This window comes from Bufo gargarizans, chromosome 4 (assembly GCF_014858855.1).
Source record: "Bufo gargarizans isolate SCDJY-AF-19 chromosome 4, ASM1485885v1, whole genome shotgun sequence".
NCBI lineage: Eukaryota > Metazoa > Chordata > Amphibia > Anura > Bufonidae > Bufo > Bufo gargarizans.
In genome coordinates, this window is record NC_058083.1 from 517,092,036 (window position 1) to 517,107,983 (window position 15,948).

At 46.0% G+C, this 15,948-nt stretch overlaps 2 protein-coding genes across 2 annotated transcripts in view; both read right to left on the minus strand.

Annotated features, from left to right (window-relative positions):
- Positions 1-12,879, minus strand: part of LOC122934031 (zinc finger protein OZF-like) — a 28,327-nt gene extending 15,448 nt beyond the window's left edge. The window contains exons 1-3 of the mRNA XM_044289172.1: positions 12,826-12,879; positions 12,653-12,750; positions 11,535-11,637 (exon numbers count right to left, since the gene is read on the minus strand). Of these exons, the coding sequence (XP_044145107.1) occupies positions 11,535-11,637; positions 12,653-12,750; positions 12,826-12,850 (226 nt within the window). The 5' untranslated portion in view covers positions 12,851-12,879. The remainder of the gene's footprint in view (positions 1-11,534; positions 11,638-12,652; positions 12,751-12,825) is intronic.
- LOC122934017 (gastrula zinc finger protein XlCGF26.1-like) overlaps positions 1-15,948 on the minus strand; it is a 323,260-nt gene that overhangs the window by 228,631 nt on the left and 78,681 nt on the right. The window lies entirely within an intron of this gene.

Below are 15,948 nucleotides of genomic sequence, written 5' to 3' on the forward strand. Positions count from 1 at the left end.
GTGATCAGTTTTGATCACTTCCAGATACTATAAAAGTACAAATGCTGATTAGCGATACGCTAATCAGCGAATAACGGACTGCGGTGCGGTGGGCTGGGCGCTAACTGATCCCTAACTACCTAACCAAGGGACCTAAACTATACCTAAAACCTAACGGTCAATAACAGTGAAAAAAAAAAGTGACAGTTTGCACTGATCACTTTTTTCTTTTCACTTGTGATTGACAGGGGTGATCAAAGGGGTGATCAAAGGGTTAATTGGGGTTCAGGGGGGTGATCAGGGGCTATAGTGTAGTGTTTGGTGTACTCACTGTGAAGCCTGCTCCTCTGCTGGATCCAACCGACAAAAAGAACCAGCAGAGGAGCAGGCAGCCATATAACAGATCATATTTACAAATATGATCTGCTATCTGGCACTTTGATTGGCTTTTTTAAAAATCAGCAACCTGCCAGCCACGATCATTGGCTGGCAGGTTGCTGACGAAATACTTCTCGATTAAATGCCGGCGCGAACTGCGCACGCGCGGGCGCATACTCGCGTCATCTCGCGTCTCGCGAGATGACGCGTATATGCGTGACTGTGCGCAGCGCTGCCACCTCCGGAACGCACATGTGCGTTAGGCGGTCCGGAGGTGGTTAAACTCCGGTCCGGTATTTGACCTCACCTGGCTGGAAATCGCCCAGCCGCACATGTTGGAGGAAAATACCTACCTTCCCAGACAAAACCCCTAGCTGTGTCACATACCTAACACCCCCCTTTGTTAAACCCTGAGGGGGTGAACACACACCAAACAGGGTACCTGGAACAGGGCATCCGCGTTTCCCTGTAACCGACCTGCCCTGTGTTCCACTGAAAACGTAAAGTTTTGTAAGGACAGAAACCATCAGGTGACCCGTGCATTTTTTGTCCTTGGCCTGGCTCATCCATTTGAGAGGGGAGTGGTCAGTCACCAGGCGGAACTTTCTCCCCAACAAATAATACCGGAGAGACTCGAGTGCCCACTCGATGGCCAGGCACTCTCTCTCTCTCTCCACTATACTATACCGGGTCTCGGCTGGGGTGAGCTTACGGCTGAGAGAGAACGGGATGCTCCTACCTGTTGACTTCCTGAGACAGTACAGCACCGAGGCCTACTTCGGAGGCATCGGTCTATACTATAAACTTCCTTTTGAAGTAGTGTGTCACCAAAACCAGGGACCCGCACAGGGCTGACTTCAAAGCAGAGAAAGCCTCTTCCACCCGATCATCCCAGCGAACCATCATTGACTTGTGTCCCTTCAAAAGTCCTGTCAAGGGCGCGGCTAGGGTAGCAAAGTGGGGAACAAACCTTATGTAATAGCCCACAATTCCCAGGAATGACTATTTGCCTAGTGGTGACAGGGCGGGGCCAATTCCGTATTGCCTCTATTTTGTTCACTTGGGGTTTGATGACTCCGCACCCAATGACATACCCCAGGTAGTTAGTCTCTTCTAACCCAATCACACATTTATTGGGGTTAGCGGTTAGGCCAGCTTTCCGAAGGGAGTCCACTACAGCCTGCACTTTTGGTAGGTGACTTTCCCAGGTAAGCTAAAGTATACCGATGATGTGAACGAAGCACAATGTCCATAAGTCACTGAAAAGTGGCGGGGCGCCATGCAGACCAAAGGGTAACAACTTATAGTGATACAGCCACTCAGGTGTGATGAAGGCATTTTTCTCTTTGGAAGCCTCCGTTAAGGGCACCTGCCAGTACCCTTTCGTGAGGTACAAAACAGAAAAGTACCGTGCTTGTTCTAACCTCTCGACTAGCTCATCCACCCGAGGCATGGGATACGCAGTGAACTTAGAAATATTAAGTTTATGAAAGTCGTTACAAAACCGCAACATCTTGTCTGGCTTGGGTATCAATACTATAGGACTGGCTCACTCACTTTTTTACTCCTTAATGACATCTAGCTGCAACATTAGCTGCACCTCCTCTGAGATGGCTTGTCACCGAGCTTCGGGTACCCGGACTTTTGCCTGAGGCTCAGTGACAATGTCATGCTGGATTATGGAAGTGCGTCCAGGAAGGTCCGAGAACACATCCGTGTTCCGACTAAAACTCCCTGGCCTCCCGAATCTGTTTAGAGGAGAGGCTGTGACAGCCGCCTCTCTTGCATCAGACAGAGGGGCCAGTACCTCTTCTGCTAGAAAACCCAGCCGCGGGCTGTCTTCTGTATAGGTTTCCCCATCTTTCCATGGCTTAAGTAAATTCACATGGTAAACCTGCTCCGGCTTTCGGCGCCCAGGCTGGTGTACCTTATAGTTTACATCTCCAATTTTCTTGAGTACCTCGTAGGGTCCCTGCCACCTAGCCAGGAACTTACTGTCCACGGTCGGCACCAGAACCAAAACCCGATCACCCTGGTTAAAGATCCGGACCAGAGCCCGAGCATTAGGCTGGTTTTACACAGGCGAGATTTCCGCGAGGGTGCAATGCGTGAAGTGAACGCATTTCATCCGGACCCATTCATTTCTATGGGGCTGTGCACATGAGCAGTAATTTTCACACATCACTTGTGCGTTGCATGAAAATCGCAGCATGTTCTATATTGTGCATTTTTCACACAACGCAGGCCCCACAGAAGTGAATGGGGCTGCGTGAAAATCGCAAGCATCCGCAAGCAAGTGCGGATGCGGTGCGATTTTCACGCACGGTTGCTAGGAGACGATCAGGATGGGTACCCAATCATTATTATTTTCCCTTATAACTTGGTTATAAGGGAAAATAGCATTCTTTAATACAGAATGCATAGTACAATAGGGCTGGAGGGGTTAAAAATATAAAAAATGATTTAACCCTCTTTAATCCACTTGTTCGCGCAGCCAGACCTCTCTTCTGCCTTCATCTGTGAGGAAAAGGACCTGTGATGACGTCACTGCGCCCATCAAATGATCCATCACAATGGTGATGGATCATGTGATGGACCATGTGATGAGGGCAGCAACGTCACCACAGGTCCTTTACCCAGGTCCTGAAGATAGAAGACAGAAGAGAAGCCGGCCTGCGCAAACAAGTGGATTAAGAAGAGTAAAATTATTTTTTATATATATATTTTTTTTAATCCCTCCATCCCTATTTTACTATGCATTCTGTATTAAAAGAATGCTATTATTTTCCCTTATAACCATGTTATAAGGGAAAATAGCAGTCTACAGAACACCTAACCCAAACTTCTGTGAAGAAGTTCGGGTTTGGGTACCAAACATGCAGATTTTTCTCACGCGCGTGGAAAACGCATTATACAATGTTTTGAACTCGCGTGGAAAAATTGCGTATGATCCCGCAACACCCGTGTGAAACCAGCCTTATAGACCTGACTCTGGGCTCATTGCGCTGCCTTTATATGCTCCCTAACAAGAGGCAAACACTGTCTCTATCCGATCTTGCATCTGGGTAACGTACTTAATGAAATTTTTATGTGCAGTGGGTTGTTGTTCCCACGCCTCTTTGGCCACATCCAAGAGACCGCGAGGGTGTCTGCCATATAGCAGTTCGAAGGGTGAGAACAGAGTAGAGGCCTGGGGTACCTCTCGCACTGCGAACATGAAATAGGGCAGAAGGAGGTCCCAGTTCTTCCCATCTTTAGACACTACCTTTTTCAAAACATTTTTTAATGTTTGGTTAAACCGTTCTACCAGACTGTCCATGGATGCAAAACTGACGTCCGTAGTTTTATGCGCAGCAACTTAGAGTTCCCTCATCACCTTGGACATAAAAGTGGTCCCTTGGTTGGTCAGAACCTCTTTAGGTAGTCCTACTCGGGAAAACATTTCTATTAACTCCTTAGCTACAAGTTTGGCTGAGGTATGTCGCAGTGGCACCGCCTCCGGGTACCAAGTAGTTTAGTCTAGAATGACTAAGATGTGTTGATGCCCTCTGGCGGACTTCGGTACTGGGCCTATGAGTTCCATAACTATTCGGTCAAACGGTACCTCGATAATCGGGAGAGGTACTAGGGGACTAAGGAAATGTGGCTGGGGGCTAGTTATCTTGCAGGTCAGGCAGGATTTACAAAACCTCTTCCACCTCTCTGAATATGCTGGGCCAGTAAAACCGCTGTAGAATACGATCCTGAGTTTTATGTAGCCCCAGGTGACCCCCAAGAACATGTTGGTGGGCTAGATCTAACACAAACTTGTGATAGGCCTTCGGGACCACCAACTGTTCAATAGGGTCACCCAGTAGTCGGTTTACCCGATACAACATATCCTGATGAACCACAAAACAGGGAAACACTGACTCTGCTGCAGGTTGTTGTGGTTCACCATCTACTATTAACACATTTTCCCAGGCGTGGGATAGGGTTGGGTCCAGACGTTGGGCGGTACCAAAATTATCTCCTGAGACTTAGGTCTGCCAATTCAGGACCCGGCTGCAAGTCCTCCACATCTCCCACCATCACACTTAGCGGGGTTGTCTCCCCCTCTTCCACCGAAGTGGCAGTCACCCCTACCGCTGGCCCTTCGGTCTCAGGTTCCCAGGGTTCTGGTCTCCCCCCTGAGCCGGGCCACTCTGCTAGAGTTACCCCTGTCTCATGGGTATCAGTCACTGTCACAGCAGGCCACAGTGTCAGAAAGCCCGGAAGTCTCTCCCTATTATAAGTTCACAGTGTAGATTGGTAGCTATTGCCACCTTGTGGGTCCACATGCCGGCAACCGTGGATAGAGACACCATATCGATGGGGTAGTGTTTTAAGTCTCCATGAATACACATTACCCCGACTTTCCGGCCAGTATACTCAGCGGGCCGTATCAGTGTAGCCCTTTCCAGGGACACCAGACTCCCTGAGTACAGCAACGCCACCGCCAGAGTGTTTCCTACTTCCACCTGGCACAAGTGGTTGTTGTCTATAGTCTCTGGGGTCCTAGAGGCACACAGCTTCCTAGCCAGTTAGTGTCCATGGGCTCACTCCGATAGGGACAGTCAGCTCTTATGTGGCTAGGCTCCTGGCACAGCCAACAGACTATCGGAGCTGGGTCCGTAGGGGGTACATCCCGGCCGGGTTGTGTTGGCACAAGTCGCCGGGCGTGGGGTGGAGATTTCCAGGGTTTGACTGCCCCCCTCCCAACAGAACCCCACCGTAGATTTCTGGTAGCCTAAAAGTTTTCCACCAGGTCCACCATCTCAAGGGCATTACAAGGAGACACCAGGCCGATCCAGTGCTGGAGAGGGTATGGCAAAGCCCTCCAGAATACATTAGCAATCAGACGGTCCAGCATAGCAGCACATCAGGCTGCAGCCCTTTTTAGAAACAGGTGTAATAGATCATAATATTGAGGTCTCGCGGGTTCAGCCGGGTTGAACTCCCACTGATGCACCTGCTGGGCCCGGAACACATTCACCCCCAGTCTTGCCAGAATCTCACCCTTTACTGTCGGGTAATCAGCCGCTTGATCGTCCGGTTAGTCGAAATACACCTGCTGGGGTCCTGATGCCAGGAACAGGGCAATGACCTCAGCCCATTGAGCTCGGGGTAGCTTCTCTCTTACGGCCACCTTTTTGAACACCGCCATATATGTTTCGCCATCATCCAAGGTGGGGGGGGGGGGGGGAAGACCACTTTCCGGGCACCGTGGACGCTCTGGGAGGCTCTTGCCACCTGTAAAGCCATCACATGTTGTAACAGCAGCTGGTTTGTTTCTTGCTGCTGCTTATTAGCCTCCCGCTGCTGCAGGTTAGCCTCTACGAGGGGTTTCACGACCGCTTCCATTTTGTCAAGGGACCTCGCTGGTTTGATGCAAGACATACAACAGTGTCTGGGAAAAATCTAAAATATTTTGGCCTTCACGCCAGCCTCACTGCGCTGCCCGCATCCTCCATCAATTGTGGGGATTCGCTCTGGTAGGCAGGGTAAACGGACGCAGTACAGAGGCAAATAACCAGTTTGTAAAGCAAAACTTCAGTGTTTATTCACACCATAAGGCAAAAACAAAGCGACACTTTACAGTCTTGTTGTTAGTTCACACAATGGAAAGTCCACAAAACAAAGATAAAAAATAAAATTTTTTATATAAAAATCACCTTGTTGGCAGTCTATCTACAGCGATCCACAGCAGGCTTTAGGGGGCCTGTTTCCCCAGTGTGCGGCTCTCAGCACAGCACAAAGCCTCAGATCCCAAAACAGACTCAGCTGCTGAGCCCAGCTGCCTATTAAAGGACAGCCAGGTGCTGCCAAAGTCCAGACTGGCACTTAAACTCCAGTCTAGTACCAGCCCTGCCGCACATGTTGGGAGGAAAATACCTGCCTTCCGAGACAAAACCTCTTGCTATGTGACATATATATTATACATGTAGTGTCCCACTAGGTATGGGTGGGCACTACACAAGGGTCAATTGGTGTGCACGTTACTCCTACTCACAAGGAACAGAAATGTCATATTTAATTCTGCATTTAATGTATGTTTTAATGTGTTGTTATATGCAATGTACCCCTGTCTAATGCAGCAGCAGGCCTAGAGGGTGTAGTTAGACATCCCAGACACTAGAGGGAGATAGGGAGCCCCTAGTATAAATGTCCAGGCCCAGACAGGGGGAGGGAGTGCAGAGCCAGGAGTCTGAGAAGACACAGGTTAAGAAGCCTGCTCCTGACATGCAGCTGGATAGCCCTGGCTGCTAGTGATGTCCAGGAGGCTGTTGAGAAGCTCCAGCTTGCCTGAAGAACAAGAGAGCCTAAGTTAGCTCTGAAGAGATACCCCAGTTGCAGGATTCAACCTCCTGGGAGAAACCGACAGTATCCACCTGATGGGAGGAGGCGTCCCAGGGTAAGCCAAGTGCCCCTGATAGGCAGAGGAACTTAGAAACCATTGCAAGCAGTATAATACCTGAGGAAGGAGATAACCAAGGATATAAGCCACCCTTTTAGGCATCCGGGCCTTGGGAGATATCAAGCCAGAGTAGGAGTTCTAGAAAGGACAGTGTCAAAGTACAACCTGCTGCTGAGTGCTTGTGGAATTTACCCTCAGTGTAACTTGCATGACTATTGCCTGCCGTATTTGTGAATAAGCCCCTTCTTGTGGAACTGTAATAATACAGAGACTGTACTACTCCCTGCTGTACAAAGTTGGATTGTTCAGTAAAGTTTATGTTTGGTTCACTGCATACTTGTGTACCTTCATCATTCCAACCACCAACCGGCGTGCCACCGGCCAAAGGCACTGGCGTCACGAATACCACAGGGACCTTGCCCCAGGCACACAAAATACCTGTAACATCCAGGGCACCTCAACTACCATCAGGCCTGGTCCCTATCTACAGAGCGTGCCCCAGAGGAACTGTGTCTACCTCTCCTTCACTGCCACGCGCCTGCCCAGGGTTCCGCAAATATAGTGAGTACCCTCGATTGCCCATAACTGTGACCTCACTTCGTCTTACCCTGCAGGTCTGGCGTGTTGCATACACACACACACACACACACAGTCAGGACCATAAATATTGGGACATGAACACAATTCTAACATTTTTTTGGCTCTTTACACCACCACAATGGATTTGAAATGAAACAAACAAGATGTGCTTTGTTGTGCTTTTTCATAAGTTTAAACAGTTATACTTACTTATTTTAGTTATAATGGGTATTCATTGCCTTTAAGAGCAATGTTGATTTATATTCACTGTTTTGTATGAAGTTTCATGTAGGCCAAAGTAAGTCCATGAGAAGATTACTGTGCCGTTCAAAAGCTACTGTTATTGTATCGATATATTATACATTTAGAAAGTTAGAAGATACGCCGCACCTGCAGATTCTGAGGCTTTATTGTTTTTCTTATCTGAACATGAATTCCACAGTGTGAGAATGGTCTAGATGTTCCTCAAAGTATATATTCATGTATCAAAGTTTGTCCCTCAGCCCTGAGACAAGGCCCCAGATGTCAAAGGTGTGAAGTAGTGAAAATATTAGGCATGTATGAGTTAACCCTTAATGGTATGATGCTTATTGCTTATACAACAGTGCCACCTAGATATAAGCGGTTAATACTACATCAGTAGCAAAATTGCATTCTGGGTAGTATTATGACGCCATGCTCCTTATCCATGCACACACCCCTCCAACAATGATTGGAAAGTTCCAAACTCGGAGGGCGTGTCCATCTGATAAGTTTTGGGTTAAGAAACCAGTTACCAGAAGAAAAAAAAAGAAAATGGGAGAAAAAGGAAAAAAAGAGAAAAACATTTGGATTATAGATCTCTGGAGAATCATTGGGATTATCGGGAAAAACTCTTGAGAGCTGGCTGCCCCAAGACTCTGCACATCACTTGACCCTTGGGTAATGTATATTTTGTTTTATGTAGTATTGATCTAAATTAATTGGCTTGATACTTAGCCAGATACCCGCTCATTTGCGGACGTGTTACGTTAGTTGCTACATCAGTATTTTCTCTGATTTCAGTTACGATGCATATAACTGAAACAAGGGGATAATATTGGAGAAACTCTTTGTTGGGAATCTTTATATTCCCTAGTTTGATATCAAGTCAATAATTTATAAGTTTTGTTGCAATACTACCATTATCTAAAAGATTGGTGATCATTTTTGGGCTGAGCAAGGGCTCGTATCTGTCATCTTCTTGATTGAGTTTTCCGCATAATCCATTGATTGTATATCTCTCACAGATTTAAAGCTGTATTGCATAATATTCTTGTGTTGGTTGAGTAGTGTTTTGTTGGTATCATATAGTGGTGAATTCTGGGTACTGCATATCATTGTATATTACTGAAATTTATGTTGATTCATTTTTGATTGTATTTTAACATATTGTATAATAAACCATTTATATTTTTGCATAGACGCTTGTACCCTGCTTTACTGATTGCACAAAATAATCAGGTTCTTGATTGAACTCTTTGAGATGTTTATGTCAATCTCACGGGTCAATATAGTTTGCATCATTTTTCTTTTGACCCGATAATATTTTTTTTTTTATATTTATATAAAGCCTTTGCTTTATATACCCGACAGCTTTACCTGCAGACTGTCAGCTTTAATTTGAGGGCATTTACATCCAAATCAGGTGAACGGTGCAGGAATTACAGCAGTTTGCACATGTGCCTCCCACTTGTTAAGGGACCAAAAGTAATGGGACAGAATAATAATCATAAATCAAAATTTCACTTTTTAATACTTGGTTGCAAATCCTTTGCAGTCAATTACAGCCTGAAGTCTGGAACGCATAGACATCACCAGACGCTGGGTTTCATTCCTGGTGATGCTCTGCCAGGCCTCTACTGCAACTGTCTTCAGTTCCTGCTTGTTCTTGGGGCATTTTCCCTTCAGTTTGGTCTTTAGCAAGTGAAATGCATGCTCAATCTGATTTAGGTCAGGTGATTGACTTGAACATTGCATAACATTCCATTTATTTCCCTTAAAAAAAACCTCTTTGGTTGCTTTTGCAGTATGCTTTGGGTCATTGTCCATCTGCACTGTGAAGTGCCGTCCAATGAGTTCTAAAGCATTTGGCTGAATATGAGCAGATAATATTGCCCGAAACACTTCAGAATTCATCCTGCTGCTTTTGTCAGCAGTCACATCATCAATAAATACAAGTGAACCAGTTCCATTGGCAGCCATACATGCCCACGCCATGACACTACCACCACCATGCTTTACTGATGAGGTGGTATGCTTAGGATCATGAGCAGTTCCTTTCCTTCTCCATACTCTTCTCTTCCCATCACTCTGGTACAAGTTGATCTTGGTCTCATCTGTCCATAGGATGTTGTTCCAGAACTGTGAAGGCTTCCTGGCAAACTCTAATCTGGCCTTCCTGTTTTTGAGGCTCCCCAATGGTTTACATCTTGTGGTGAACCCTCTATATTCACTCTGGTGAAGTCTTCTCTTGATTGTTGACTTTGACACACATACACCTACCTCCTGGAGAGTGTTCTTGATCTGGCCAACTGTTGTGAAGGGTGTTTTCTTCCCCAGGGAAAGAATTCACCACAGTTGTTTTCCATGGTCTTCCGGGTCTTTTGGTGTTGCTGAGCTCACCGGTGAACTCTGGACTTTGTATCTGCTCATTGTAATGGGGACAATGAGGGAATAACACACCTGGCCATGGAACAGCGGATAAGCCAATTGTCCCATTACTTTTGGTCCCTTAACAAGTGGGAGGCACATATGCAAACTGTTGTAATTCCTACACCAGAGTTCAGTAAGAGCTGAAGTGCAGGTGCAGGGGAGCAGTTGACACCCTTTCCCCCCACCTTCTCTCTTCTCAGAAATGCTAAACTTCTGCTGTTCTAGTTCCACATCCTGTGTACGATAAGAGGATGCCTCGCTTCTATGTAGCCGTTTCGTTTTACTGTGTTTTGTGGTTTTCACAAAACACAGTGATGTAATGCCCACAGCTGCCGGATTTCTGCTAGTAACATTCTGATATAAGATTTGTCTGTTAACCTAATAAACTCAGATTCTGCTTTACAGCATATTGCCTGTATCAGTTTTCTCTATGTGTACACATAAGACTTTCTTTGATTTAATTTGAACCCCGATAATCATAGACGCAGGGGTAATTTCCCCAATACAGGTAAATTTCAAAAGTGGATTTATTTCAACCCAATTTAACAAAATCAGTTTCTGAAAGTTGGCAGCTTGGACAGTGGGGACATGTAAAGAGCTTCATAGGCTACTTCTGGTGACAGGTTCCCTTTAAAGGATTTTCAAGAATGGAAAAAATGGTAACCAATCGAAACAAATGCAAACCAACATTTAGAGGAGAATTACAGTTTGAACTACTAGATACAGTATATAGGTGGCTCTAATATTGATTACACAATTTCCCCCCTCCCTTTTTGGGTGCGATACTAGGACACCAACGGGTTTACAATTTATGTCTAGAACCCGATAACACACGGTGTAGGGCAAATAGAGAACTGCTCCCCTATAAAACCACTCTGCACATACAATAATCCTATATGTTGTCAGACCAGGACTGTGACTGTTCTCTGAGGTGTCAACAAGGGACCATTTAACAGCTGCCATGAGATATTTTGGGGCCCCATATACTGGGATTGGTCAGAGTCCCTGGGGAGAGTGGGGTATAGCATTAAAGTCTCTGGCAGGAAGGGGTGAGCAGAATGGCCGGCAAGCTGTCACTGACCACTGGGGATTTTTCCTCCTATGATTACTTCTTTAGGGCAGAACATTGTGAGATCTTTATGGTCAGACAGGCAGCTGCTACTGTTCATTGGTGGCTCTTTTTATTTCGGCTCTACCATAAGGCTTTTCCTATTTCCAAAAATTCTGAAGTGTCAGTAAAGCCTCTAAGTACTACGGAAAGAGGGTTCATAGAAGTCAGAAGAATGGGTGATAACCCCCAACCTTCTGATCAATACTGTGGGACACCTGGTATCGGTAACAATTGTGTGCTAATAAAGGAAAACCTGTCGGAAAGTACAATATGTGACCCCCAAACTGCCACCGCTACCTGACTATACAATGAGTCACCAGTAGCCAGTAAAGGAGCAGAATCTGTGAGTCTTCTCTTTATGTAGTGGTTACTACTCACCTGGGTGGTTATCGGTGGGAATGTCCTCTATCATCTGCTCATCACCCCTCACATATGTATCTTCAGCCTTAATATTGTTCAGATCTTTACCCAGATTTAAAAACTGTGAAACAGAAATGGTAAAAGTCAGCAGACTGATGGAGAAGTCGTGTGGAATGTTTGATGTGACCAGAAAAGATCATTAATTACAATGACAAAAAGTGATGAAATGACAGCAGAGTTATCTGCTATGGCAGCGGTCCATGCCTATAGCTCCTCTCCTTCCTGCTGGTGGGCACGTCTGCTGCCTGGTTTACCTGCTCCATAGCTTTAGGGCTCCAGTGGTCCAGTCCCACAGACATCCCTCTCTCCCTTCCCAGTGGTCCCGGCTGGACACTTTGCTGCCTGATCTGATCCTTGCCTGAGCTTCGTTCTCAACCTGAGCAGATTGCCCTGACAACAGACCATTTATCGGACTGCATGTGTTCTGCCTTTCCTGACCCCATAGGTTTGCAGTCACCTGCACAGAAACTACTTCAAGTGCAGCAGCCTAGTGGTTCCCCTGCTGCAGAGTCCAAATCCCTGTACAGGCGATAAAGTCAGAGGGAAGGGGGGGGGGGGGGTTACTTATATAATACACTTTGGAGCAGAATCATGTCAAATCTGTTCAAGGAACACAGCGGATCTACATGTGCCATGTTTCATTTTTGACCCAAAAATATCTGCAGGTCTCCTGTATATATGCATCTGGTTGGTTCCTTATTCCAACCAGCAGTTTCTACAGACCAGAAAACTGTGAGAAGATCCATACGACATGTATTAGGATTCGCGTCCCCACCTATCCCTTGGTTGAACTCGATGGACTTAGTACGGTTTAAAAAAAGACATATGTGACTATGTAACTATGGTCTATAGCAGACATGGCCAACCTGCGGCTCCCCAGCCGTTGTAAAACTACAACTCCCACCATGTCCTGCTTTAGGCTCTCTGGAGAGCCTCAGGTTGGCCATCTCTGGTCTATAGTTAGCGGTAATACCGTTCTCATTATACAAGGATAAAACATATAATACTGGTTTATAAAGACTGAACACAAGATCTTCACAGCACTTCTACAGATCATAGGGAACCTTCCATGATACCTTATTTCCATCCATCTGATTATCATATGGAATGCTTTGATCTTCTTCTAAACCATCCTGTAGAAGAAGAGGACTGGGAGTTGTTCTCTCTTCTTTAACTGTAGGAAAAACATACGGTGACAATTTCTTACAAATAACTAATAAGAGGACGTGTATTTAGTCATGTCTTTTACCTGGTGGCTGGTGATCCTCCATCATGACGTTCTTGTACAGTTCTTTGTGTCCTTCTAAATACTCAGACTCCTCCATGGAGAAATAGACAGCGACATCCTGACACCTTATAGGAACCTGACAACACAATTATACGGTCATCACCCAAATCCCTTCATAGTGTTACTGTATAATGTCCCGGCATTCCCAGCGATGTCACCTCTCCAGTCAGCAGCTCAATGATCTTGTTGGTGAGCTCTAGGATCTTCTCTCTGTTGACTTTCTCATGTATCGGGATGTGAGGTGTCGACCTGGATATTGGGCTCAGGATTCCTCCCCGTCCTTCAGATACCGGGGTCAGACAATGCTCACTAGAGGTCTTCTTCACTACTGTGTATTCCTGATTATGGAGAGACGCAGTAATAAATATCACTCCATACATCTCCAGAGTCCCTCACCTCTCCAGTCATGTCCATCTGTTAGTAACAGAGAAGATGATGTAATGTGACATCATCAGAATCTCTCACCTCTCCAGTAAGCCGGAGGAGGATCTCTAGGGTGAGATTTATTATACTCTCTGCCATCTTGTCCCCATCCCTATCCATCCTTGATGGGTCAGTCAGGAGAATGATCTTATATAGGAGATATACGCTGAGCGGATCTTATATTGTAGGAACCTGAATGGAAAGAAGATGAACAGATGTAAAATCATAGAAAATCCCATGTAAAATACAATTACTGGAGATAAGAAGAGGAAACACTGGAGGAGATAACAACGTGTATCAAGGCAGCTCCTCCATGTTTAAGGTCAAAACATGTCGCACTTTCATATTACCACTATAGTCAGTTACAGGTCACAGAGGTAATACCTGTATAAAGCTGTAATCTGGTAGATCACTTCATAGATCTAGAGCTCAGACTGCCCTCGTCCTATCAGATGGAATCACAAGAATAACGGGCATTTGTCAGCAGATTGGTACCTGTGACACCGGCTGACCTGGTACATGTGCGCTTGTCAGCTGAAGGCATCTGTGCTTGTCCCATGTTGATATGCGCCCGCACTGCTGAGATAATTATGTTTTATTATATGCAAATGAACCTCCAGGAGTAACGGGGGCGTTGCCTTTTTACCTAGAGGCTCCTCCTTTCTGCACCTGCCACGCCCTTTTCACTTTGATTGACAGGACCAGGCAGTGAAGACGTAAATCACACCTGACCCTGTCAATGAAAGTGAAATGGGCGTGGCAGGTGCAGAAAGGAGGAGCCTCTAGGTGTAAGGGCAACACCCCCATTGCTCCCAGAAGCTATGTGCATATATTAACCCCTTCTACCTAAGGCCAGTTTTCAACTTCCTGCTATTTTTGCAAATTGGACATATGTCAATTTATGTGGTAATAACTTTGGAATAGTTTTACTTAGGGTACTTTCACACTTGCGTTGTTTGATTCCGGCAGGCAGTTCTGTTGCCTGAACTGCCTGCCTGATCAGGCAAACTGCATGCAAACGCATGTCATTTTTCTGACTGATCAGGCATATTTCTGACTGATCAGGATCCTGATCAGTCTGAAAAATGGCTGATCAGTCAGAAAAATGCATTGCAATACCGGATCAGTTTTTTCGGTGTCATCAGGCAAAACGGATCCGGTATTTATTTTTTTCTCATTTTTAAAGGTTTGCGCATGCGCAGACCGGAAGGACGGTCCGGCACTAATATATTCCTATGGGGAAAAATGCCGGCATTCAGGCAAGTCTTCAGGTTTTTTTCGCCGGAGATACCTGATCAGTCAAAACGACTGAACTGAAGACATCCTGATGCATCCTGAACGGATTAGGGCTCTTTCACACCTGCGTTCTTTTCTTCCGGCATAGAGTTCCGTCGTCGGGGCTCTATGCCGGAAGAATCCTGATCAGTTTTATCCTAATGCATTCTGAATGGAGTGAAATCTGTTCAGGATGCATCAGGATGTCTTCAGTTCTGGACCGGAACGTTTTTTGGCCGGAGAAAATACCGCAGCATGCTGCGCTTTTTGCTCCGGCCAAAAATCCTGAAGACTTGCCGCAAGGCCGGATCCGGAATTAATGCCCATTGAAAGGCATTGATCCAGATCCGGCCTTAAGCTAAACGTCGTTTCGGCGCATTGCCGGATCCGACGTTTAGCTTTTTTAGAGTGGTTACCATGGCTGCCGGGACGCTAAAGTCCTGGCAGCCATGGTAAAGTGTAGTGGGGAGCGGGGGAGCAGCATACTTACCGTCCGTGCGGCTCCCGGGGGGCTCTAGAGTGACGTCATTCTGGAGCGCCCGGGAGCCGCACGGACTGCAAGTATACCGCTCCCCCGCTCCCCACTACTACTATGGCAACCAGGACTTTAATAGCGTCCTGGCTGCCATAGTAACACTGAAAGCATTTTGAAGACGGATCAGTCTTCAAATGCTTTCAGTACACTTGCGTTTTTCCGGATCCGGCGTATAATTCCGGCAAGTGGAGTACACACCGGATCCGGACAACGCAAGTGTGAAAGAGGCCTTAGGCTACTTTCACATTAGTTTTTTTCTTTTCCAGCGCTGAGTTCCGTCACAGGGGCTCTATACCGGAAAAGAACTGATCAGGCATATCCCCATGCATTCTGAATGGAGAGCAATCCGTTCAGGATGCATCAGGATGTCTTCAGTTCAGTCATTTTGACGGATCAGGCAAAATAGAAAACCGTAGCATGCGGTTTTATCTCCAGCGAAAAAAACTGAAGACTTGTCTGAATGCCAGATCCGTCCTTCTGGTCTGCACACGCACAGACCTTTAAAAATGAGAAAAAAATAAATACCGGACCCGTTTTGCCTGATGACACTGAACTGCCTGCCGGAATCAAACAACGCAAGTGTGAAAGTACCCTTACTCTCCATTCAGAATGCATGGAGATAAAACTGATCAGTTCTTTTCCGGTATAGAGCCCCTGTGACGTTACTCCGTGCCGGAAAAGAAAAAAAACGCAAGTGTGAAAGTACCCTTATCTAACCGATTCTGAGATTGTCTGGTGACACATTGTACTTCATGTTAGCTGCAATATTTGGTCAATATTTTTTTCCTTAACTTCCTTAAAAACAAACAAAAAAAAACAACAACAAAAAACCCCCCACACACACACACACA